The following is a 26,242-nucleotide window of genomic DNA, read 5'->3' on the forward strand; positions in this document are numbered from 1 at the left end:
TCCGACAGTTCCTCCACCGGCAGAACAGGAACCGCGCAGAGACAATCAAACGGTCATCTCGAAGGGTTTTTATTCTCTCAGTCAAAGTTGCTTAGGTCACCCAGCGTCCGTCTTAACCCATTACAACGAGGGTGTGGATCCTGCACGCGACGGTGGGAGGAGCCGACCGTAAACTAGACAAATCCGCTACTGTTTTAGACAGACGGCGTCGGCATCCGATTGGAGCTCACGAGAGTCGGTAAAGTTGTGTACGTGAATCGGGAAGGGAGATGTTCACTGAATGGTATGGCGGCGACGAGCGCACCAACTCGTCGAGGCCGCGCGTAGTAGACACACGCCCAGCAGCATCTGACGATTTCAGGAACACCTCGGTAAGCCACGCGATATGTTAGTGGATGTTCCGTAGTTGCCGTTAACGTTCTTGGGGAAAAGTGGGGTGCTGCCACTAGACGAAGAGCCGTCCGTGCAGGTGAACGGCGCCCGCGATCTGTGGCTCGACTTGAGATGCCCGCGGGGCCGGCGGCTTCACCCCTTCCAGTACGTCAAAAACTTCTGGGTGCTCTTGTCGAGGCAGCGAATGCACTGATCTGCCGCGTCTCTGCACGGTGTGAATGCAGTTCCCCTGATAGCTACGGCGATGCGTTGCACAAGTAAACTGCGCACCCTCTTTTACCGAGGTCTAGGCGCGTGCAGTCGACATTTTAAGTGAAGGCTGTGCGCCCTAAACTACACTACAGGCCCCCGCCTCGCTGAAGCAGTCTCCCTGGTTATCAACTGCCGGGTGTCGAAGAAAGGACACTCTGACGGCCTGGGTTGCGCCCATGCGTCGCCGTTGACGGCCTCTCAGTGCAACAGACGTACGCTCCAGCTGAGCAACGGTCAGGGGCTGATGAGGAGAGCCAACAATGATGGCCAGACTGAATCGAGTACGCTTCGGGGGCGAGGAGATTGTTTGAGTCACGCAGCGAAACGCTAGGACGTTTCACACAGCGAGAGAAAAGAGAAGTAACTGCTTTTCTGTTGACAAGAGAAAGAAGAAGAAATCAGACGGTAATGTCGTTCACTGCGCGGTAGCGCCCTTGGTGCCACTCAGCAAGAAGTTTAATGTGGAACTCGGCCATCTTGACTCCCAGGTGTTTCTGAGAAAAGCGCGACACAGGCACGAAAGCAAAATTCCTGTCGCCAGCGAGGACCGAAAGTTAAGCAGGACCGCTTTGTCTTTTATCCCTACCAGGAGCTGCAGTATCCGAGTCCACGAACCGAGGTGGACTGCGCACGCCACCCAGTATTTGCTCGCCTCTCCTGCCGACACGCCGCGCAAAACGCGGAGACTCTGTCATTGTCTTCAAACTTCACCCGTGCGTTCTTTCCTGTGCTTCCACTCTTTTTGCTCCTAGCGTCACTTGCGTCGAGACGACTCATGCCAGCGTCACAGAAAAAGGCCCCGCACAGAACTTACGAGCACTTGTGCCTGTTCGGGAGTCAGAGGTTCTCCCTTTGTGCACACTGTGTAGTCGCCCAGAAGAAGAATTTTGCCGTCCTACAGACACGACAGAACAGTAAGCCGCGGGGGAATGAGCCAAAAGGTGCACGGCCTCGCACCCACACAGTCGAGGCAGCGGCAATCCGTGGAAAGTAGGCTTCGGAGTTCTTTAGAACAGAATAGTGTTTGAAAAGGCGTGGTCCCTAGCAGAGTTGCGTGACAACCCATCCATGGACGTTTGGCACGAACAGGTCGCAATTCCCATCTCTAGCGGGTACCCGCGTGTGTGCTCCCTGATGAACGGCATCCAGTTGGCGTTTGCAAACTGCTTGAAGAGTACTCGTCGACAACGCGATCGCCGCCGAAACCCCGTTTGCGCCGGACGTCCCTGCAGATCTTACTTTCAGAAGGGTGGGCAGACCTAGAGACCGGAAACGCTGCTCTAGCGAGTGCGGAAACTGGGCAAGAGCGTCGGAACCCTCCTGCAAAAAAGCCAGAGCGCGCGCGGCCCGTTGCACCAGGGTAAACGGAATCTTCAGGGATGCTCAATAACACAGGCACTAGCGACTCCAAGAGAGTGCCTCGCAGCTGCTCGCGGCCCGTTCAGATCGAAGAGAACACTGCAACACACTGGCATCACTTCATTTACACACATACAACGCCACGTCCTGTCTCCGCGACCATGGGGACTGGCCACAGAAAACGGTGTCTGTTGTCTCAAAACGCGTTTTCATCGAAGGGACCGACAGCCGGGAACGATGGGAGCCCCGACGGCCACCGGTGAGCGCAAACAGCTCTGCGAGGCGTTTTCTTGTTCGAGAGCGCGGGCGTGACAAAGGCCTGACGCGTCCATACGACTCGCATGTGGTTCCGCTCACCTTCAGCTGCATGCTCTGGGTGGCGACAAAACCCGCCCTGGCGAATTCTTTTGCCTGGACCTTGCGCAGCAGAGCCTGCAGCTTGTCAGCTGGGTGCGCGCAAACAAGCAGCGCCCGATGGCCAGACAAATTCTTGGACAGCTTGTGAATATTTGGGAGGCACTCGGTTGAGGGTGTCGTGCCCAGCGCTCGCTGGATGACCTTGTTTTTGCCGTAAAAAACTCTGAACAAATGGCATACATATATATATGTATGTATATATGTATATACATGTATATATATATGTGTATATATCTGCATATAAATATACATATATATATATATATATAGAACGAAGAGACGCCATAGTCAGACCAGACTCCGCTTCCCGCTCCACTCTCGCCATACGCTGGCATGCCTCGCCGTGTACACATCTTGCGTTCGGCTCGGAGTTCCTGAGAGTCGACGCTCAGACAAGCTACGGTCAGGGGGAGTGGCAACAGACAGTGGTGCGGCTTGGAGTCCATCTAGCGAGACTCGACGACAACCTCGCGAAAACGACCGGCCCTCCGTCGCAGCAAAAACGCGAGTTCGGGCCGGCACACACACCGAACCTGGTTCGTGCACATCCGGAGAACCCGAAGAAACAAATGGATATACGGAGAAAGACAAAGCACACACACGATTCACAAGGAGAACCAAGTCGTCAGCTGGGCCCGCAAAACGTTTCATCGGCCTCCTCTGGCGACGTGTTTTATGCAGTCGGGACACATCAAGAGAAAGACGAGGGCAGCCAACAATGAAGGCACTGACCACACCTTTGCACGGAAGAGCGGCACACAGCGCGCTGAAACGGTCCCTCGCGTTTCGCGAAAGCGCCAGTTGCAAATCGGCGAGATTATGTACAGTCCCCGGGTGTCGACGGAGTTTCTCGGGGCTACCGCAGTTCTCCTACAGTTGCACTTTCTGCGGCATATCTAAAGCCGTACGGAACGATCCCCCCCTGAGTCCGTAAGGAAACAATCCCAGGTCCACGGAGAACAACCTTTAGCATCCGCCAGGGCACGCATGAAGTGAGCAAGTCAAGCAAGGATGAAAGGATGCTTATCGCGCTGCATCGCTCCACGAGGGCGCAGCTGCAACATGTGAAAAGCCGCCGGCTGCACTGTGGGTGCCGCCGTGCCTACCACCAATATGTGCCCAGAGCGTGGAGAGCCGGACCCGTCGCTGCCATCACCCCTGTTGCTCACCTGCCTGGCTTGATCAGGTCCCTGACCAGCTTGAGCAGAGAATTTCTCTGGTTCACGAACTCGACGAGGTAAACATGCTGGTTCTCCTCTTCACAGACGCTTCGTACGCTGTCCATCCACTGCTCCTTCACCTCCCTGCCCCGCTCGCTATTCTTCTGTTTCTTTACTTTCGTCAGTGAAACCACCTTGTTTCGCTTTGAGACCGGCATCTTTGCTCAACAACAGAGCGGTAGCGTGGCAACACTTGTCTGTGCTGGCTTTGCCGCAAACCACAGACACCTGGGAGGGTCAGCAGGAATCTCTGCTGTCGGCCCGACGGCTCCTGAAAAGTTACGATAACTGGAACGCACCGAGAACCCGCAAAAAAGCCGAAACCGGTGAGACCGGTCGAAAGCGATGAGTGTTCAGATTTAGGGACGCGACAAATGCGGCTCGGGAGAGGGCATACGCGTGGGTTCGTACCCTTGGAACACAGGATGGATTCGAGATTGCGTCTCTTAGGTTGCAGCAGTCAACGGTTAGACCTCCAGAGCAAGACGGACGGCCTCAGACACCAAAGCAGGCACGTTATGGCGGAAGGGGCGCTCCCCCGATGTCCTCCACGCACTTTGGAGTCCACTGATGTGCGGAAGAAAACCAATGGACCAGAATGGACAGCAGCCCCCTGCCGCGTCAAATTTAGGCTTTGGGCAACGCCTTCGAGACGAGGTCGAGGGCGGTCAGTATTCTCAAGCGCATTCGACAACAAGACGCCGCTCTTGTCAGGTGCAGAGGGCAACTTCGTATCACTTTTTGCGTCTCGCTGCTACTCAGGACATCAGAATGCCGATACGGCTGTTGCACAGCGTAGTCTTGATTGTCCGCCGAGTAGAGAGGATCATACAGGGTACACCAGAGCTAGGTATACATTCACAAAAAGCTAAAGTTTTCTGGTTCTCGGGAAAAATTCAAGTAACAGGAAGAAAAGAGTGGGTCAATTGCAAAAGTGACGGTCAGAATCTGGATGTTTTCAGCCCGCTCGTCGCGAAGTTCCGACACAACGCAGCTACGACAAATGGATTTGCCTCTTCGGTCATACTTATTCTTGGAGCAATGAACCCGCGCCCTGTCTCTCTAACGAGATTCAGGAGGCACTAGACAACATAATTACCCAAGTGGCGAGCTTCTTCGTTCGTCTGACTCCGAAAACCGGGCTCCCGATGCCCTCAATCAGATGTGGGGCCCTGCATGCATGCCAGTCGACAGGACAGCTGAGAACCTGTCTCTCGCAATTGTCCTTACATGCTGGTCGCCTACAAAAACAGCAGTCCAACTCGCCGCACTTTCATGTGCAGGCAGTCATAGATTTGTTTATGTCAATGATATTTGGTTTGCCCAGTTCGCCCTACCACTCAATAGTTCGGGTTCCAGAATAATTTGTTTCCGATCTCGTGGGACTGTGCCGCCAGAGTGAAGGCGGTGCTTCCGCTGCAAGCACAGTTGGCTGTAGTTGGCCCAGCTTCTTTGCATCAGAGGTATCGAGAGTCTACGGTTCTCCTTCCGGAATGTGCTCCTAACGTGCCTCTCGAAGTAATCAGCTTCTATATATTGCCAGATATTTGATTTCCTCTGCAGCGCAGTGCAACCAGAACATGTGTGGAGGGGACTTTGGCGTGCTTCCAGTAGGCCGAGCCCCAGGCAAGTGAAAAGCGGCGGAAATTTCAAGCAAACCACGTTTCTTTTCAGTTGTTCTCGTCCCTCCACTCATCGTCGGTGCAAAGCATTGCTCGGCAAATACACAGCCCAAACTCCCGGATGTTTGCTCACTGGACACAGAGCGTTTAGGCGCAAGACACAGCGGTTGTCTATGAATAGCGAAGGTTATCGCGTGTGTCTACAAAAACTAGGATCCAGAAGCCCTCGAAATTGGTGCGCTGCGCACATGCACAAACGCGTTAGAAATTCTGACGAGTTCTCTGTCGTCGAGATTCATCCTTGCGTGCTCTTCACTGTCTGACACCGCAAATCTTCTCCGGTGCACACTTTGCCACGTTCCCCATACGCTTTTCTAGTTGGCAACAGGATAAACTGGAAACTCTGCATTTATACAATGTACATCCCTGTTGCAGATGTCGGGCTCATGATGGCAGCACGGTCTGCGATAGTTAATCCTTGAGGCGGCTGCACCAGGATATTCTAGAACCCGAACTCTTGAGTGTTACGGCAAACTGGGCAGACCAAATATCGTCTCTCCATAGAATTTCCAGGTACCTGCATGCCTCATGAGAGGGCCGGCATTGTGTCACCAAAAGAGAGTTAGTTGTGCAGGAGGGATTTTAGGAATTCGTGACTTGGGTGTCTTGGATACCATCGAAGCGAACGTAAAAGAAGTAAGGTAGGAAAAACATGGTTTCGATATGGAGTTGACGAGTCTTGGACACCATCGAAGCGAACGTAAAAGAAGTAAGCTAGGAAAAAACATGGTTTCGATGTGGTGTTCACGAGTTCTTTGAACAAGCGTAACCCCGACACCGCGCTTGCCGCGTTGAACAGCCATGGCGTGCACGGAGACGTTCCGGAGTCTTCCGCACGCTTGGCACAGGACGTGTCTGTGCCTGAACGTAGTCATTCTTTAGTTTAGGAACGGAGAGTTTAAGTACGTTTGTGACGGTTTGAGGTGCTATTTGCAACAAGTGACAGACGAGAATGGCAACAAGGCCCGACATTCAACCTTAACTCTTCTAAGGGCATCTGTGAGTTCCGTGGGTGTGCTCGCCAGTCATACGTAGCTATTGGAGACACGTGATTTTTGAACCGTTGAAACACTAGCACCCCACTGTAAGGTGAGGGATCAGACCCCACACAGACACGCTCTTTTCAGTCGTGGGGCCTCCAATTGTTAGGCGTGATACTTCGGCGTCAACACCTTTAAAGTCATCCTAGGGAGATTCCACCAATGAAACAGTCGCCAAGGAACCCGTGTTTGCAAGCTATCAGTCGTTACTCCTCGACGCGAGTGAGAGACAAACTGGTGGCCGACAGGGCGTCCTTGCGACCACTGCCGTATTTTTGTGCGGACTTTTACCCAAGATCGAACCACGGACACGGTTTCCACTTTCCAGCAACTGGGAAGCAGCTGATGTGTCGTCGCAGTTCTTGCGCGAAGAGTTGCCGTTCTCGCACCTAGAACCTCAGCGGTGTTCTGGAGGAGCCCTGCGGTGACAGAAATTTCGTGGCAACACAACATCCGCTTGGAGGTTGCGTGCCCATAACGCACTTCCTTTGCAAGTGCGAGTCGCCCTCACATAACCACAAATGCTGACATCTCGAGTAAGTTTGTGCGTGCCCCCGATGTACGGTCCTACTGCGCAGTAAATGTGCGGGTTCTGCGTGGAGCCAGCGTCCGGGTCCACCCGCAGGTTCCCTTCCTGGGCACTGAGGAAGCCTAGCATGCGGCCATGGGAAACCGAGCTTCACCTCTCAGGTGACGTGGAGGTTCGGAAGACTGGCGATTGAAGGCCGTGCGTATGGAACTGCCTTGACCATTTCCTCTGTTCTTGTCTCTTCGCCGTGAGCCTAAACATATCGGTTCTTCGGCACACGTTCTTGGCAATAGCCGATGGAAAGTGCTCCCCTGCCTTGGTCAAGGATCGGTTCAACCACCTGAGCCGTGTTTGATTGCTCAGCCACACTTGGACGCCAGAGTTTCTGCGTGATCTGCGCGTTGGACTGCGTTCTTTCTGTCGACGACGTGTTTTCACTTTGTCAACGACGCATCGGGACGCCTCTAGTGTGAAAGAGAAGGTGCGCCAGGACCAACAGCCACTGGGTGCGGTGCCCGCGCCTATCAGAAGACTGTTTTCTTGTCGCTCGCCCAGGCCTGCGCCCAACCGCCACAGCCCACCGGTCCTCTGTGCTCCCTCGGCCTTGCCCTGAGAGCAAACGCGAGTGCGCCATTATATACCGGGGAAGAAACCCTATGAAAAAGACGATTTTGAGTACAGCGTTCGTTTTCTATATCGGTAAGGGGGAAGCCACACGGGCCACAGAGTGCACATGTGTTTGTGTGTGGTAAGAAAAAGAGACATTTTTCGCGCAGAAGAAGCGCGGAGACATGAATTGGTGCCGCCTGCCAGACAAAAAGCCTTCACAGCCCCGCACATGCGGAGCTTTGCAGTATCCTGGAGACTGTTCCCTGCGTGACAATAGTTAGAATTGAGGCGAGTCATTCCGAGTCTTTGACATTTTGGGGCCTTTCCGACTTTTTATTGCTTTTTCTTTTCAAGTGTCATCTTTGTATGGCGGCCGTTAGTCCTTCCAGACAGACCCCGCAACCTGCATTCCCTCGTGGATTACCCCTACCCCAAACGGAGTCAGCGGGCCCCACACAATCGTCGGCCCAGACGAATTTTAGGTGAGGAGGTATTTGTGCGTATGTGTTATACACCCTGTGATGGGTTTCCTAGGCCATTTGTTTCTGAGGCGAACCGTTTTATTTCAAGTTCATGTCGCCATTTACCGGCTCTCCGAGGGGCCACAGTGCACACGGGATGCGCGGGGCATTTGCTGCCTACCCCATTCTGCTGGCTACGAGTCCGTTCGAGCGCGTGAAGGAACGCCCGCAGCCACAACGAAGTTGGACTCCCAGCAAATCGTCTTGACCCTGATCACCGCGTAGTTGCCCAGATATTGGTACTTCCAATGTTAGATCATTACTTCACAAGGGGGAATCCGCTGAACCTTGTGCGCAGTAACAGTGGAACTCAGCCGCTCCGTCGAGTCCATTGCTTTCCTGGTCCCTTTCAAGTGTTTTCAATCGCTATACATACCATGTGGGCTGTAAAGACACGGTAATTTGGGTGGCCTTCATTCTCGGAGGGAAATCGCCATCTTCTGAATCTCGCAGTTTTTTTTGTTTCACCGTCCATTGGCTACCTCTGTTACTTCGGGACGACACGACACGTACCACAATTCTAGGGAGCATCATCCATTCCCCCCGATGCTCGCGGCTCCGTTTCGAAAACCAAGAGACTCTTGGCCCCTCTCGCCTTGTTGTTTGAGAAAGTCCGAAGATGCTGTACAAGACGAACTTATGTAAATTCTATCTGAAGGGCACTTGTAAACGGGGCCACAAGTGTTCCTGGGCGCATGGAGAGAAGGATATTCGCCCGTTCCCGGCCTTCTTCAAAACTCGCATGTGCTACAATTGGATTTATTTTGGTACCTGTGACCGGCAGCCATGTACGTACGCCCATTCGCATCTCGAGCTTCGTGGATCGGGCAAAGCCCTTCGGCTGTGCAATTACTATTTCCGCGATGCCCATTGCCCAAAAGGCGCCAGGTGTCCGATGGCCCACGATGTGAACCAGCTGGATCCGGCCATAAAGAACCTTCCTCCGCTCCTCAATGAGTGGTCGGAGACAAACCCGCAGTCGCCGTCAGGAAGAAGCCCCACTCCCTGCAGTGGCGCTATTGATGCCGCTGGCGCCTCACAGCACCCGCCGGTCAAGACTTGCACTTCGCCGCGTCCGCGACAACAGCCCAACTACTCTTTACCGTCCCAACACCCGCACCAGCAGCATCTCAATCCCCAAGAGCTCGCCCGTCACCATTTTCCCGGCTCTGTTCCTGCCGCCCCACATCGCGGTCTCCCACTGTATCCCCAAGGGCCTTCTCTGTCTGGCCCACATGCGGAAGGCGTCGCTTCTCCGCATGCCGTCTCCTCGCCTCACCACTCCACCGTCCAACGGAACTCAGGCCTTCCAGACGAGCGCCTTCCACTGTCCCAGCTGCCGCACAGTGGTAAGCCCGCAGGCTCCCCACGGTGTTGCACATCGGGGGGACTGAGTGCCGACGCAGTGCATGAGTCGGCGCGGCAACTCGCCAGTCACGAAGAAAGAGCGTTTCCTTGTGGCGTGGCGGGTGTCGACCCTGTTACACGGGAGGTAACGCCGCCGGTACGGCTGTATTCTTTCGGAGACAACAGCGGTGCATCGACGCCTGCGTCTGGGGTCTCAGGAGGAATTCGTCCCTCAACTAGGCTGATCGAGAACTACGCGAGGCACGCCAGAGCAGGCGGCGGGGAGCGGCTCGACAGCGCCTCGCTTCTGCCTCCGCCGCACCCCTCAGTGACGCCGAGCGCCTGCGGGCCCCACGAGTCGCTCCATGGGGCCGAGCTTTCGGTGGGCGGCCAGGCGCGCGCGCCAGGCGCCGGAGCTCCTTTCTCGCCGCTTCCTGCGGACCCACAAGATGGCGGCTTTCCGCCCGTCTTGGACGGCGTGGTTCGCGAGCAAAAGGGAACGGGAGGATCCTTGCTCTGTGATTCCTGGCTCTGGCCTCAGCAAACCGCGGGGCATCCGCTCTCAGCGCCTAGGGATGCGTCAGGTGTGATGGAGGCAGCCGGCTGGTCAGCGGCCAGTCCGTCGTCGCTGCTCTCCGGGGTGGTCTCGGCAGCGGGCGGCGCGTTTTCGGAGTTATCTGAGCCGGGCACACAGCGCCACCAGGACCACGCGCTTTTATACGAACTGCAAAGGGATGGCAGTTCTGAAAGCCGACGAGGCTCGAATGGCGAGTTTTACCCGGGGAACTGTGACCCGTTCGATCACTTGTGGGCTCTCCTAGACGACTCGCCTGGCCCGGCAAGCACCGAGTTTCGCGGGACGAGCAGTAGCCTGAACAACCGGATGCTTGATCTGCACTCGCCGGCAAGGTCACTCTGCGATTCCGGCGTGGATGCGGGCGTTGCTGACGTTTTCCGCGTGGGCAACTCTTTGAGTGAACTGATCGGAACGGAAAAGCGCGAGGCGGCAGAAGGTTTCCGAGACTCGCGCTCAACGGAGTGCAGCCAAAGTCTCAACCATAATCGTGCAAACTGGTCCGGCGCGGGAACAGACGCCGCCTCAGAGGGTGAGAGCCCTGGACGTTTTCCTGACGTTGGCGTGTCTGGTGCGAAAAGGCCCGACAGTGCGACGTGCAGCCCGAAGGCGTGTGCAGGAAACATTTCTTCGCCTACGAGTGTCTCTTCGCCGCTAGGCGCTTGCGGCCGAATTGGCGGCGGCACCTTTGGTCTCTCTTCTACCGCGAGCAGTGGTGTCGGGTCTGCACACTCGGGAAGGGAACCGTTCTTGTCGCAGGCGCGGCAGGTCCGGAGTGTCTCTCCGTCGGACGCGGCGCCGGCATCCGGATTTTCCGTTGGGGGTGAAGCGGCTGCGGCGGCGGGCGGTGAGCAGAGCCCGCCCACACAGCGAGCGGGGAAGGGGAGTGCGGAGAGCGAAGGCGTTGCGGGTTTGTGCACCCCGGTGCTTTCGGCAGGAACGGGATTGTGGGAGGAGAGTTCTAGGTGTTCTACGGGCACAGCGCTGGGGCGGGAAACGAGCCTTCGGAGCCAGGCGTGCTGTAGCCCAAGCAACAGCAACAGAAGCTATACGAGCAACTACAGCACAAGTCTCGGGACCAGTCGAAACGGAGGCAGCGATGTGGCCAATGGAGAAGGAATTCAACAGGGAGTCCGTAGCTGCTTTGAAGTCATGGGAGGAGGGATCCAGGGCGCGCCAGGCCTGTGGACTCTGGCAGCACGGGCTGGGACCGAAACCTCCTCCGATCCTGCAGGGTCATCGGACGAGCACGTCGATGAAGCTGATGCTGCACATCTAGCAGAGTTCTTCCTCAACGCGCCGCTGATGTAGCCGAACAGGACGTGGTGTACAAACGCGCAGGTGCTGGCGTGGAGACGGCTAGGCAGCTTTGGGTGCATCCGCGACAACCGGGAGCAGCTTCGACGTGCATCGGTTTCCCCCAGGCACAGAGGACATGGGGAGGGGCGCAAACAGGCCGTGGCAGACTCAAGTTCGCACCTTGGAACGCGGTGGGTGAGCCGATGCGAGAATACGAGGCTGTTTCTGACATGCACTGAGAGCCATCAACAGGTCGAAGCAGATGGTTCCTCCATCCTGCTCGGGGGTCGAGAACCGGTCGAGCGGAGCTGCACTGTGTGGCTTGGCACAGGCCAACGCATTCCGAGTCTTCCTTCGCCCGTTCTGCGTATTCTTTCGAAATGCTAGAATACTTTGAAATTTGCGCTTTAGCGGCGACGATGCTTCAGAGAGAACATGCACTATTGAGCAGTGGATTTGCGGAGAGCACGCCTCCGCAGAGGGAGAAGCTGCTGCTCCCTCGGTGTGCGCGTTCAAGGGAGTGTGGTAAAGTCCCGCTAGCATGTCGTGGGAGAGTCAGGAGACACGCACAAAGTGAAGCTATTACCAGAGGCCTCGCATTTTCTGGTTGTGCCTCACGCGGTGTGCTCATGACGAACCGTAGAATGCAGGTGACAGGGGACTGGAAAGTCAAGACAGGGCACAAGGAAAGAGCGGTTGTCGGTCGGAGCGTGGCATATTGGAGCCGTACTTACAGCAGCGAAGCAAGGCAACGCATGGAGTTTGCCAAGGAGAAGCAACGTTATAACAGCTTACGTTGTGAAGCCGCCAGACGTGGCTTAGAGTGCGGTGTAGGCGGGAGAACCAGGCGATCCTTGATACGCAAAACTGTACTCGAGGATGGTGTCAAGTGATTCGCAGTGTTCGGATGCTTAGGACACAGATGCCAGCGGTGGTGGCTGCGTGGAGCCATCAGTCTACGTCGACTCGCGCGCTGCAGTGTGAAGGCGACAATGTTTCGACCCACGGGGCAGTATCTTTCTTCAATGGCTTTAATCCTTTCGAATTCGCTTCGACTACAACTGGTAGGACCCGGCGTGCCGGCACTCTCTGGAGGCAGAATCTCTGACTTCCTCCTCAGTACGCTGACGCTCAACCACGCATGTGCAGCTGCCCGATATCTGTTTTGCGTCGTGGGAGCATTTTGCTGTTTCGACGTGGCGGGGTCGCGAGTTCTTGTTAAAGACTTTGTTTCCGGATGCCGTCCCTCCTCGTGCTTCCGATGCAGTCGCCTTGTCTGGTAATCCCGGCCTCTGATGCGGTCTTTCCCCCGTGTTGCTCGTACGTAAACAACTCGGCGGTGTGTTCTGCGAAGACTCGGTAAATCTGGTGCATTACAATCCATGGGATTTGTTCGTCGTGTAGAGGACCAGTGCAGCTGCTGTAGTGCTTCAGCTTTGTGATGTGCGCGGGGAGTTGGCTGTGCGTTAAGACCGTATGGTGACACACACTTTGGTGACAGTCTCGTTTGCGGGTTCTGCGCCGAGATAGTGACTCAATGGTATCCATTAGCCGACAAAATGTCGCACCACATATATGCGTGAAGGCAAAGCGACGCTGATGGGCAGGGCAGTCTTTTGTGTGGAAAATGTTCGCGGTGAGCCTTTTAATACGCTGACAGACACTGCATGTTTTCTCGGGTCCTGCCTCAACCCGGGTTAACGATGAAGTCGTACCTCTGCTCACTCCCCCCGAGAGTCCACCTTCTTTGGCTCTAACAGGGGGCATGCTTTTGTCTTTCCTTCTTTGTAGTTTTCTTCACGATTTAGAGGGCTTGTTTGTCGGCGGTCCTCTTCAGCAAGTTGCTGGGTTTTGTGTGCTTGGCGGAACCACCCCGTTTCCGCCTCAGGTGCGGCATGAGCGGACGAGCTAAATCGACAGCACCAGATGATGCACATGGGATTTAAGTGTCTTTCTAATCGAAGGCATCGACGCGTGGTCTTTCCGGTGCCTGAAAGTCGTGTACCCTGTCAGCAAGCAATTGCTGTGCATTCGGTAGGTTCTATTTGGTCGTTCACAAATGCATTCTTTCTGGGAACCTCGCGGTTCTTCTTGTAATCGGCGACTAGCGTTAAAGGAACAGGCGGGATGAACCGTATGTTCCTGGCGTTCTCGCGTGTTTTTTTGTGCCCCCGAGCCGTGGGAAGGCGGATGCTCGGAACACACCACGTGCGCGCTGTCGCAGAGCCACGTGGTCACGGGATTCTCCATTTGTTGAGTTCTTGAAAGCTCGGTACTACTTTTTCCCGCAGTGACGCTCTTTTGGCTGTTCTTTTTGGGAGATATCTTTGTTTCATATGTAAGGTTTAAGGACGTTTGGGCATATATATATATATATATATATAACCGGGAATTGCGTCGGCTGCTGTCTATGCGCAGGATTGCTTTGTTGAGTGGTTGCCAGTCCACCGAGTCAGTGTCGTGTGCCAGGGAAACTTGCGGAAATACATGGAGTCGGTCCAGGGGCCACGTGTTTTCTCTTCACTGGGAACGAGGGGCGAGGGCTCTGTTGGACAGATTCCGAGCTTGTGAATGCCTCACGCAGGCTTCGGGGGTGGTATGTTGAGTTCGCTGGTCGGTTTGCCTTTGGGCCCCGGATGATACTTGTCCAAGCAATTTCGTTTTTGAAACGTTCCAAGATACACCAGACTTTCAAGCTTTAAACAGATTCTTCTGCTGTAATGTCGTGCTGCACGTGGTGGAACACGGCCGCTTTATATTCTTCTGTGTGCCGCACCCGCTCGCCTGTTTTGCACCAACCAAGGGTCGATGGCACTTGCAAAAAGAGACCCAAGCGTTTGGCCCAGGCAAGTGCACGCCAGACAACAGCGCAGCGGGGCGGACCTCCGGAGAGAACAATAGAAAAATGTTGCTATGTTGTGCCGTTGCTCGTTACGAACAAATTGTGCCAGCGGCTGGGCCGGAAGTTCACAGACAGTCTCTCTACACGACGCGCAAAATTCATTTGCTGTAAGGAGCCGTTATAGCAGCTTCCGATAAGGTTGACGCTAGCTATTCCAGAAACAGGAGAAACTTGGCGACAGAGAGAACACGATAGAGTGTCCAGCCTCTGCACGATTCACGTACTTCTAGTTGCAAGAACTATGTCTAGATGGCGCCTCCCAAAGGTGCGCTTTCTGGCAGACGACTAACTCTGTGAAGGCAAATGCAGCGAAGTTACTCAGTGTGTATGGCTGCCACACATGCATTCCGCAGATAGATCGTGCGGATCGATTCAGGTTATTCTTCTATTCAAGTACACTAGATGCCAAGGCAGCAATTGGTGTGGGTTTTTCGACTGGCAACCCGTTTGCATGGTTACAGTCGAGACGCTGGTCTTCTGAGAACATGGTTTCCACTGACGCTTTCTTGGTTCCAGCTTCGCCCGGTCGTGGCGGAAAAGGCACCTACCTTAGGAGTTGGTGACGCTGCTCTGTAGAATGACCCTGATCGTGCCTAGCATGATTTTTATCAGCTTTGACTATTCAAATTTTGACTATAGTAATTTCAAGCTATCTGCGAGTAGTTGCCAAGGAAGGCGTTTTCTCCCAGAGAGCCGTGAGTCTACTACCCTGGGCAGAGTGGTGCACTGCGAACAACCACCATCTGTCCTGCTGGCCAAAGCACCATCGAATCTTTGGGATCGGCTTACTTCACACTGTACACACACTCTGTGCGCAAGCACGGCATACTCTCGGTAAGGATACTTGGCAGGTGTAAAGCGTCGCTGACGTACATCTGTAGTTGATTCTCGGTCGGCGTACTCTCTCGACAGCAGCGTCGGTTTTGGTGCAGGCAACCAGTTCACACACATCGTTGAGAACGCGAACATACGTTAAGGTCTTTGCGAAAAAAGAAGTTGTGCCCCGTCCGGCAGGTCGCCCTGGGAAACATGCACGTTCCAGGGCGAAGTCACGGCAGAAGGGACCACAGTTCCCTGCCGCTCCACTTCGCTCGATCCCGTGGCGCGTCCCCGTGCCAGTTTCTTGAGCCAAAGCACCGCCACAAAGATCTGGTGGACTAAATTGAAGAGGTAAACGTCGGTAGCAAAGAATGCTCATGGTCATCAGACACGGAATCAAAGCAAACACAGGACAGTTGCGACAGGCCACAAGCCAGGCTCGATACATCCGCTCCACAGGCGGCTCGTGGCCTGTGTGGTCGCCTACGATGTTCATGCTGGTAGAAAAGTCTACTGTTGATACGGTACGTGCCAAGTCAGCAAGTGGCAGAACGACAGAGCAAAGGTTGTGAACTACACGCGCTATTTTTCGAAAAAGAGATGCTTAGAGCCCGAACATACAGAACCCTTCTCCATTTTCTTCATAGCGCGATCCCTTTGTATCGTCGTACACCCGTACAATAGGTATGACTGTTTATGCGGCTGTGATGGGGGCTGGGGCCCAGTTTGGGCTGTCTCGAGGTTATATGGAAACGTCTAGTGGGAACTGTCCGTTTCTGTGAAGCTACAAAAATTGTTCTTTACGGTTTTTTAGAAAATTAGGCGCGGACCGCTGTACGGTGCGCTCCTCCTGCCATGAATCCGAACACAGCCCCCCAGACACCCTCGGTTTCCCAGAGTGGCGATCGCTGTGAACCACCTCACCAAGTGCTGTTGCGGCTTTCCTGGTTTCTTTTCGCGTTTCCCTTGGCCGCTGTAGTTTCTGTTGTGTAACCTGCACACGAAGAACTGAGCAGTTCCCTTCTTTCTCTGTTTCAATGGTCCCACAGGCAAACGTTAGCCAAAACGTCTTCCGAGCCCATTAGCGGCTCGCACATTTTCTTCAGGGGGGGAGCTCGCACGTCCCGACGGCCAGAGAGATTGTTTCTTCCCAGTGTTTTGGGCACATTTACGCTCTGAAAAACAAGACGTTTCCGCGCCAGAATCTTCTTCAGGGATACACAAATGCTCTTCTGGATTTCTCCTCCTCCTCTGTTCTTTCTCGCTCCTCAAATGCCAGGCACTTCCTGCTGGCGCTGCGAGGTCTTCCCGCGTACCGCGACGATCGTCTTGGCAGAGACTGCAGCGGGAGCTTCAGCCTCCCGCCGTTTCGTGTAGTATGTTCCGGCTCGTTTCTTTGCTGCGTTTTTCTTGCCCCTCGCACCTTTTCGTCGTCCTGCTTCCTCACGTGTGGCAACCGTCTGTGTCTTCGGCGCCTCCGATCGATGCATGGGACGACGGGTTCTCCCGTCGCTGAACCTTGGCTAGGCGGCATTTCTTGTGAGGCCTGACTCGTTTCGGCGGAGTTTGACGTTGAGGGAGCGCGGAAAATGTCAGTATCAAGTGGATCTTGAAGTGTGAGCGCGCGTCAGCACAAAGCTTAAGAGTGCCTCAGAGACCGAGGTATTCCAGGAGTCCGTCCCAGCCCCGCGCGGGCAGAGCGATACGCCGTGTCTCCGTTTCCATGCCGCTCCACGTTTCAGCGCCTCCATATTCTTCAGGAAAACTGAAGATAGTTTTTTCTACTCGACGCGACGCCAAGGGGGCCCTGTTTTCTGCAGCCCGTTTCTTTTTCCTGTGAGTGTGCGTTCTAACTGTGGACGAAAGCCGGTGTCTCTCGAATTCCCCCAGGGCCGTCGCGAACCGTCCTCCACCTTCGGGTGGCGACGGCTGTAGCGCTCTGTCTCTCTTTGATCACGCGCCCGCTTCTCGCACAGAAGAAACTGTGCGGTTCGATTTTTCCTGGTGATCCGTGCTCTAGCCTGGGCAGCGGCGTCTGCCGTCGGGGCCCGCACCGAGTGTTCACCACGTGTCTCTTTTGTGGAGATGCCGGAACTCGTCTTTCCTTCGGGGCAGAAGGCGCCCGAGGGGGGAGTTCGGAACGCGGAACTTTTGGCGTTGCTAAAGCATCTCCAACAGCGTCAAACGGCCTCTTCCTCTTCGTCTCCCTCCACGTTGAACCAAAATGAAGGACAAACTCCCGGACCTCACGCCTCCAGTTCCTCCGGCGTCTCCGTGGCGCTGCTTCAGCTTCTCCAGCAACGGCAACAAGTGGAGCAAAAGGAGTTGCTGCTCCGCCTCGCTGAAGGCCAGCAGGTGGGGCGTGCGCGAGCGCCCGCCAGCGCCTCATCGCGGCCAGGCCGGCCGACTGGGCCCCGCCCCCCGCAGGTCGGTTCTCGCGCCTCTGCCTGCAACCCAGGCGAGTCGCTTGGCAACTCGCGCTCCAGTGTGCCGGCTTCGACTGTCTGTACAGGGGGTAGGCCCGCGACTCCAGACCACTTGCCGCGTGAGGGTCAAGCTCTGAAACAGTTGTTCGCCCATCTCGTCTCTGGCGGCGCCCAAGCGGCGAGGTTCCGCACAGAGAGGCAGTCTGATCCACCGGCGAGCGCCCGAGGGCCGGCGGCCTTCCCCGCGCGTCCACCGAGTCCGGTGGGCAGCGACAACTCGGACGAGGCGGCCTTCGTGCGGGGTCTCCGAGAAGGAAGACGCGGCGAACCGCCCTCGGGAGGATCGCGCGCAGCGCTGGCGCGCCGTCTGCAGTTTGCGTCGGATTCGGAAGAGGCCATGGATGAGCAGGGAGGGCCGAAGCCCGTTCCGCTCCAGTCTGCGCGTTCTCGCGGGCGAGAGCCCTCGCGCGACGGCGGGGCTGCGCGACTCGGGGATCTGGTCAAGCTCCACATGCAGCAACAGACCCACGAGCGGATCCTGCGGCAGCAACTCGCAGCTCTCACGAGCCTGCATGGCGAGCCGGGAGGGAGCCAAGGCCGGTCTGGGCCGCGTCCCGCGCTCCCCTCGCGATCCCCTGACCCGGGCGGTGGCGCCGCGAACTCGCAGGCGGCGCTCCTGCAGCATCACCAAGCGCTCCTGCAGCAACAGAGACAGCAGGTGCACAAGTATCTGGTGGAGGGCGCGGTGGCCGGGGCGGAGTGCGCCTCGCCTGGACCGCAGCGAGGCGACAGTCCCCAGGGGGTACGCGCTGGAGCGTCGGCTCCGCCTTCGGATGCCTGCTTCCGGCGACAGGGCGGCGGCGCGTCAGCCTGCGCCAGGGACGGCAGCCAGGGCCGGTTGGGCGGAACTCCAGATCTTTCGGCCTTCGCTTCGCTCACGCAGCCAGGCCTGCTCGGAGGCTCGGAGCCGTCCGCCGCGTTGCGCGCGCTGCAGCAGCGGCTAGCTGCGGCTGCTGCGGCGGGAGCGGCGGCGGCAGGGGGTTCTTCCGGGCTCGACGGGGACGCCTCCGACCACGATGCCCAGCTGCTGTCGAAGCTTCAGCAGAGTGTGGCCGTTGCCTCCTACAACCTTCTGCGCCTCTCTTCTCCGAATTCAGCCGACGCAGCTGCGGCGTTGCGTGGCCTCGGCGAAACGCTGGGCCGCATTGCGTCGCGAAACGAGGCTCGCGGGGCGAAACCTGCGGCGGACTTCCGCCCCGCGTCTCTGTCCCTGGGTGGCGTCGGGCCAGGCGGGTGTGCTGGGGCGTCGAGACGCAGTGAGACACGAGATGTGCGCTTCGAGGGTCTCCGCGGGCGGCCGCCAGCCGCAGCGGAGGGCGTGGAGTCGGCTGTCTTCCCGCCGCAGTCTCGCGCGGGTGCGTCGCTCCCGTCCAGTCGCCTGGGCAAGGCCCCGTCCGAACCCGATAGACCTCCCCCGTTCTCCGTTGCCTCCCCTCGCAGCGCTTCCTGGCATGCGGCCCACCCCGCTTCGACTCCGAGCCTCGGCGCTTCGTCTGCCGTCTACGCAGACAGCGCCCCAGCCGCGGGTCTGCCTCGGGCGGCGAAGTCTCCGGAAGAGAGCGCAGCCCGCGAGCGCGCAGCGGCGGCGAGAGCTGCGGCAGTGTCGGCGGCTGCGGCGGTCGTCGAGCCGCCGCTGGATCCGACCCGCGAGCGGGTTCTGAGGAAACATGTGCAGGCCTTGCGGCCGTACTTTGAGGTGACGTTCTCGTTGCCGGGTTTCTTCGGAGGCTCGCCGCGCGCTCCGGGGAGCAAGACGCCGGAGAGCGGGAGAAAGGGACATGGGGAGGAAACGGGGAAGGCCGCGCCGCGAGGCCGCGAAGGAGAGAGCTTGCAGGGGACGGAGGCCAGCAGCTGCAGCCAGAAAGAGAATGCATGCGCAAAGACGGAGGCAAGCGTCTCAGAGGCGGGGGCCCGCGGCGTTGCCGGGGCGGAGACACGCAGGGAGGACGGTCAGGAGAAGACGCAGCGCCCGAAGCAGAAAGAAGGAAGTGGCGGGAAACAACGCGGAGAGGAAGCCCCGCGCGGCTCGCACGGTGGGACGGTCCAAGACGGAGACGAACAAACGGCCGAGTGCGTGCCCGCGGCGGGTCACGATCCACCAGGGGCGAGCCCAGGAGCGAAGGAGACGGGCGAACAAGGAAGCACGGGCGACGCTGGGGAAGGGGTCCGTGCGAGGACGGGAATCTGCCTTGAGCCGCGAGCCTCTCGCGCTTCCGACGGCGAGACGTCGACTGCTTCACACACTCCTGACATCCTTCCTCCTCCCCTCGTGTCGTCCTTGGAGGACGAGTTGCCTCCGCTCCCCGCTGGTCTAGGCAGATCTACGGTCGGGCGAAGGAGGTCGAAGGACGGAGAAATTGCGTCAGCGGCTGTTGACGGGGACTCGGCCGAAGCCGCGACCTCCGAGTCTGCGGCGAGTGCAGGGCCAGGCGATTCCCCTCACTTGAGCGTTCTTCGGTGGAGAGCGGACGCGTCTTTCCTCTTCTTCGACATCGTTCAGCATCTGCGGGAGAGCTGTGACTTGGTTCCCGACCCCGTCGTCTCCCGGCTGCTGTCGAGACACCCACGCAACGTCCCCGGGGCGTCGCACGGAGGAGAAGCCGAGCGGACCTCGGGGCAGGCCTCTTTGCATAGTGAAGGCGAGAAGGAAGAGACCCAGACTGTGGGTTTAGATGAGCGGATCAGTTCCCGAAGACAAGAGAGGGACGAGAGGCGAGCGACGTCCACGCGGGCGTCGCCAGGGGAGCAGGACGCTCGACAAGGCAGAGAGCGAGAGCCTTCCTTGCGGTCGGAAGAAGAGTCGGGCCGCTCTCTCTCTTCGCCCAGGAAGGCGCACGCCGTGGACAATGGAACGGACCATCCGAAGGAGAAGGAAAACGAGAGCCGTCAGGCTCAGCTCCCACCGTCACTTCCCCAAGGCTCGCCTTCCACGTCTCCAACAGTCGCCGACGGTCAAGAGGCTGGGCCCAAGGGCGCCTCCGCTCAAAATGCCGTCTCCGCTGGGAAGGAGAAAGCGGGATCGCCGGTGCCTCCAGACTCGGACAGTCCTTTGGAAGAGGGCGAACTGCTCTGGGACGGCGGCGCACCCGCGACTGAGCGCTGGTGTAGCGCCCTGATAGAAGGATGGTCGGCTGACGCTAGGCAGCTGCCAAGAGACAGGAGCAGCACGGAGGAGGACGAGAATTCCGAGACCATGCAGAAAGACTCGGGCCGTGGGCATCGGTCGTCGAATAGAGAAGCCAGCGTGCTGGAGACGGAGACACCTGGACAGGCGCCTTATGCACAAGGAGACCTCGGGGAGGAAGTGGGGGCGGCGGTGGAGAACGACGCGGAGGAAACGACCCGAGATGCCTGGTGGTGTCTCCAAGCTGACCAGGAGAGACTCGAAGACTTGACCATGCCCCACGTGGAGATTCAGCGGCTGCCGCTGGAGTGGCCGCGGAGCCTGGCGGCTGTCTGCATGAAGGTGAGTGAAAAGAGACAGAGTCCCCCAAGGACAGAAGATGGAAGTGGAGAGTAGAGGAACAGGATTGAACGGCGGAAGCGAAAAACAAAAGGCGTGACTGGACAGAATCGGAGAGAAGGGCCAACGGAGAGCGAGAGAACAGGACGAGAGAATTTGCCGGAGAGAAGAGTGTAGAGAACCAGAAAAAAGGGGAGAATATACGAGGAAAGGCGTCGCGTCGGAACACACCGCCTCGGTTTTGCGGTGTATGCTGCCGTGCGTCTCACGCGCCTCATGTGACACCAGAGACTGTCAGACCCATGCCACCCTGCAGGACCGCAGCAGAAAGCCCCCCGTTTGAGAGCAGTCGAGCGCGCTTGCGCCGATACGCGTGTGTGAGTTGTGCTCGCGCGAGAGAGAATCCTACCGGCTTTTGGGCACTGGGGAGGTCTGAGAGAACAACAACAAAAGCCGTGACGGCGCGCCGTACGTAAGCGTTTCGGCTACTCCGGTTACACTGCGGCCGTCTGTCTCGTTCCCTGTCGGTATCTTTCGCCTGCATGGCACACTCTGGACAGTGGCGTTTTCCTGTCTTCAGGCTCTTCAGCAGCCCGACGCCGAGAAGTCGCACTCGTCGCTGGTGACGGGCGTCTGGGACACTGTCTGGGGCGCGTGTCGGGACTTGTGGGCGAAGCGACCGCGCGTGGGCCTGGAGGCCAGTCGAGAGGCGGCGAGCGAGGCGTCGGAAGCTGCGCGAGGAAAGGAAGAAGAACCTGGCGATCCGCAGGTTCCCGCGAATCCCGGCGACGGGGACGAGACGACGACTGCCTCCTTTTCCATCGCTTCGTGTGGCGCGTGCGAACAGGGACCAGCGAAAGCGGAGCAGAGCGAGGACGCGCAAGAAACCTGCCTGGTGTGCGAGGCGCTGTGGGCGGCTGCAGCCTTCCCCGACGCAGAGGACGCGCCAGCGGAGAGGCGACCGTTTCGCCACTTTGGCGGGTGTCCCACGTACGCGCTTTCTGGCGGTAGCTTTCGACTCCAAACTGGCCTCGAAGTCGCGCCGTCTTCCACGCCCTTCAGGGGCAAGCTTGAGACTGTGGAAAGGACGCCTGAGAGGCGCAGCGTCACCGCGGGCGGAATGGGGCACAGCGCCGCGCCGAACGGAGACTATCAAGAGGAGGGAGACTCTGCGTCGAGAGACGCGGACTCCCGCGAATCTTCCGCGACTGCGGAGGGAGGCGAGGCGGAGGAGAGCCGCCCGGTGGAGACAAAGTTCGAAGACGCGTCCGAAGGCAGTGCAAAGAGCCAGGAGAAGTCGAAGGAGCGGCGCAACGAGAAGCAAAAACTGTTCTGGCTAGCGCATGCACACCACCCCGTGGCCGTGGACTTGTGGCGCCCTCCGCTCGCGCTGCTGGAGGAGCGCTTTGTGTCGGAGGTGGAGCGCGAAGTGGCCCACTGGCGCGTGCAGGACATTCGAGAGCGAAGGCGAAGGCGCGACGAAGAGGAGGCGACGGAGATGAAACAGCTGCGTCTGCGTCTCGAGGCGCTTCAAAGAAGGAAAGCCGCGGGGGACCCGAAGCAAGAGGAACAGGATCGAGAAGACGGGGAGTCGGCCGCGGACATCGAGCGCTTGTTCGAGGCCGAAGCGTGGGAAGAGAAGCCTACCGGTGGGAACAAGACTCCCGGACACCCAGACGGAGACGAGCCTGGAGCCGAAGTCGCACCCCGCCGGCCGTCGTCCTCCTCTCTCGCTTCCGCGTCGGCTCCGTCGGCACCTGCGTGTGGGGCAGACGGTTCTGAAAGCTTCGAAGCGGAGGCGGCCACGGCCACACAGACGAACAAAAGTGCCCTTGAGAACAGAAGGGAACACGCAAGGCGACGATGTGTAGACGCCTGGAACGGCGTTGCCGGGGAGCGAGAGGCTGAGGCAGCGCGGTGGATAAAACGCCATCTCGGTGAGTTCGGCAGCAGAAAGCCTGCTCGCGTCTCACCTGTCGAGCGCCGCGTTTTCGCCTCAAGACCGTTCGTCTCGCTCTCCACGCCAAGTGCCCATACATGCAAAGTGCGCCGACACACTGCCTACGCCGTCACTGCGTAGAGTGATCTGCAACTTTGCATATACGTGCACAGTCACGTCTTGTTACCAGTTGCCTACTTGCAGAGCGTTCCGAACCCCGCTGTATCCACTTGCGCGTCTATCTCTGTGTCGCTGTCCTCCTGTCGAAACGTGGATCGAATGGGTCTCTGTAGTCCTCTCTCTCTACTCCTATGTCGTTGCGTGGCTCTCCGTGGACGCGATGTTGGCCGCCTTTCTTCTGCGTTCCCTGTCTTCAGGTTCGCATGCACTCCGTCGCGCGGCGTGTGGCCTTTCTCCTCTCTTGTCGCCCGTTCACGCGCTTTCTCCCGCTTCTCCCTCGCCGTCTGGGGCAGGAGTCGAGTCTGTGGAGACTGAGGACGTGAGCCTTCCGCAGACGTCGGACTCGCCAGAGACGCCAGGGCGGACTCTCTCGCTTCACTTCCTCGCGGGAACGGAAGATGGATGGGCAGTGTTTGCGAGCCCAGCGGAAACGGGCGAGAAAAACGGTGTGCCTGCGCTTGCTGACACGTCGCCTGGGGGTGCGCCGGAAGAACAAACAGAGACGGAAGGGAGCACTGGTGAGAAGGACGTGCATCCGACTGCGAAGGCAGCAAACGGGAAGACAGTTTTGCTTCGGCGTTTCCCCCTGGCGTCTCTTGGCTTCTTCCACGGGTGTCGCCTGGCCGTTGAGATGCTGCGGGAAAAGGCGGGCGCGAGAGAGCGGGAAATGCGAGGCAAAGACCCCGACGGGGAGGAGGAAACGGCTGTTGAACCCGCCCGTCGCCAGAGCGAAGCGTTACGTGAAGAGGAAGAGGAGCTTCGATGCCTCCTGGCTCAGCATTCCGCCGCGTCCCCCGGCTGGCGATGGTGGCGAGAGTTCACCTCGGAGAAAGAAGAAGAGGCCGCCGCGTTGTCTGCTCTGTCGTTGCTCCCGCCGCAATTCTCGTTGCCGGAGCGGTCGAGCGAAGCGGAGGAGGACGCGCCGGCGCAGAGTGAAGACGAGAAACCTGAGCGCGTTCTCCCCTTCCGCACGACTCGGAGTTCGCGGCTGATGCAAGAGAAGCTTTCGCAGCTTCACACGTCCCGCGCGCTCTCTGCGGGGGCTTCAGCGCCTGCAACTCCGCAGGCAGAAAACGGGAAGGCAGCCCGAGCAACGGCGGCGGTTCAGCGCGCCGCCGGGGCGCAGGCGCCGCGCGGCAGCGCCGGCTCGGCTGCAGGGGGAAAGAAGATCCGCATTTTGGTGGTTGGATGCGACGACGTGTCCGACGTGACGCAGGACTGCCGACAATGGCTTCTCCGGCGTCTGCGGCTGTTTGGAGCGAAGCGACAGCGCGCGGCTGTGACCTCTGCGGGGGTCGGGCTTCAATCGTTTTCCGGCGACGTGGACGGAGAGACAGAAAGGAAAAGACAGAAGCAAGGCGAAGAGACCGCGCGCCGCGACGGAGACGGGCGGCCGCAGGGCGCGCCGGGAGAAGGGGTGCGGTCGCCTGAAGAGCAAGAGGTGGAGATGAGCACCCGTACGAATGTGAACGAAGACAGATCAGCTAGTCCCGAGGAGGCGCGAGAGCACACAGTCCAAGAAAGCCTCGCTGCGCGCCGGCTTCCAGACGGCCCGAGAGGCTGCGCGGGCGGCGAAGCCACGTGGCGAGAGGGCGTGAAGGACGGGAACAAACTGGGGAGAGAGTCACCGAAAGACGAAGAAGAGGGAGCAGACACGCCCGAGCGCGCTGCCGACGGCGCTTCTTCGTCTCAGGCGTCAGGCGCTTCTTCCGGATGTGCGTCCCGAGGAGGGAAACGGAGGAAGACGGAACTCGCGTCGCAGTTGTCCTCTTTGACTTCTCCCGCGGGGCCCGCCACGCGGCTGTTGCTCGAGCGTCTGTGTGAGTTGCGCGCGCACGCCTCAGGGACAGGGCCTTACAGCGGCAGCGAGAGGCTCCTGCTTCGCTTTCTGCCCGAAGCGTCGTGCTCAGGATCGCCGTGTGAAGAGAAATCCGAAGACGGCGGAGAGAAGGAGGGACGCGAGCCGAGCTGCGCCTGGAGCAGTGAAGGCGAAGACGCCAGAGGCTCCAGAGACCGCGGCGACGCGACCACGCAGAGACACACAGTAAGACGCAAAGGCAGAAGAGTTGCGGAAGAGGAGAGTTCTGACATGGGACGTGTCTCCTAGGGCCCCGAGTTTTTCTCGCAGCACCCCGATATACACCACCTCGCCACTCTCACCACCTACATCTTTTGCATGAACGTTTACCTAGATGCAACACACAAATGCGTGGATGCGTACGCATGCCATGTGCACATGAATCAAACGTCTATAGACACATACATGCGGATCAATGTCTTGTCTCCGTGAATATAGCTGTGCGTGTGAATCCGTGATGGTGTGGATGTGCCTGAGAATCGCGGGTGGTATTTGGAAGCGTGGGCAGTTTGGCGCCGAGTGACTGCGCTGAGATGGACCTGGAGCTCCTCACGTGCGTGCTTCCTGTGTTGTCTCTTTATAGGCGAACACCTACTCTCTGCGCCACCGTCGCCGCGGATCGCACTCGCCGGTTCCAAAGGGCCCCCGCCAGAGTCCCTCAAGTTCTTCTCGCCAGCACTCCCGCGCAGCGTATGCTGCCCAGGATGCATGCGCCAGGCAGATGTCGCCCGACGCGTCTCCGGTGTCGGGCTCTCGCAGCGGGTTCTCTTTTTCTTCGCTATCCCATTTGCGAGGTGGGCGTCTCTTTGCTGCTGGAGGCCGCAGCGGCTCCGGCGGCCACACCCAAAGTGCGAATGGAGACGCTGCCGGTCTGAGGCATCGGTAGTTTCGTGCCGTGTTTTTCTGGCTGAATGGTTCGTCGCTGTCGATCCTTGCGTCTCTCTGTTCGGCTTCGCCGATAGGTCAGTGTTGGTGTTGGAATGGGCCTTTGGAGATGCTCTGTGCGTTTCCTTGTTTTTTCGTCGGATGTTTTTCCCCGTGTGGGCGAGGCCGGCGTGCGCGACCGTCTGGAGGCCGTGGCGCCTTGCGGGCGTCTCACGTGGGCGGTCGGTTTTCTCTGCTGTTGCGTGTTTTCTCTTTGTCCCCCCCGGTGTCTCCTTCTCTGTGTCAGTTCTCTGCGCTCTTCTCTCACGCGTTCTGTCTCGCCCCTCTCCGTTGGCTGTTTGTGTGAATGCTCTTCGGCCTCGAGGGGTGGTGGGTAGCCTCCCACGTGGGCCAGCTGGTTTCTCTCGCCTTCCCAGGGCGTGGACAGTTTCTCCCGTGTTCCCGTCCTCATTTGACGATCGGGTGTGC

General features: G+C 58.3%; 3 protein-coding genes across 3 annotated transcripts; 2 read left to right on the forward strand and 1 right to left on the reverse strand.

Annotated features, from left to right (window-relative positions):
- Window positions 1–1,043: 1,043 nt before the first annotated feature.
- NCLIV_028630 (conserved hypothetical protein) lies at window positions 1,044–3,799 on the reverse strand (the record flags this gene model as incomplete). The annotated part of the gene is made up of 6 exons (XM_003883057.1): window positions 1,044–1,139; window positions 1,460–1,540; window positions 1,885–1,965; window positions 2,362–2,450; window positions 2,950–2,954; window positions 3,591–3,799. 6 exons carry the CDS (start codon window positions 3,797–3,799, stop codon window positions 1,044–1,046), a joined length of 561 nt encoding a protein of 186 aa, XP_003883106.1.
- Window positions 3,800–8,917: 5,118 nt separating this feature from the next.
- NCLIV_028640 (putative zinc finger (CCCH type) protein) lies at window positions 8,918–11,254 on the forward strand (the record flags this gene model as incomplete). The annotated part of the gene is made up of 1 exon (XM_003883058.1): window positions 8,918–11,254. The coding sequence occupies one exon, from the start codon at window positions 8,918–8,920 to the stop codon at window positions 11,252–11,254; it is 2,337 nt and encodes a 778-aa protein (XP_003883107.1).
- Window positions 11,255–17,048: 5,794 nt separating this feature from the next.
- NCLIV_028650 (conserved hypothetical protein) lies at window positions 17,049–25,775 on the forward strand (the record flags this gene model as incomplete). Its single annotated transcript, XM_003883059.1, has 4 exons — window positions 17,049–20,915; window positions 21,493–22,849; window positions 23,229–25,075; window positions 25,473–25,775. The coding sequence occupies 4 exons, from the start codon at window positions 17,049–17,051 to the stop codon at window positions 25,773–25,775; spliced, it is 7,374 nt and encodes a 2,457-aa protein (XP_003883108.1).
- Window positions 25,776–26,242: the final 467 nt, after the last annotated feature.

This window comes from Neospora caninum, chromosome VIIb, assembly GCF_000208865.1.
Source record: "Neospora caninum Liverpool complete genome, chromosome VIIb".
In the NCBI taxonomy this organism is placed as follows: Eukaryota; Apicomplexa; class Conoidasida; order Eucoccidiorida; family Sarcocystidae; genus Neospora; species Neospora caninum.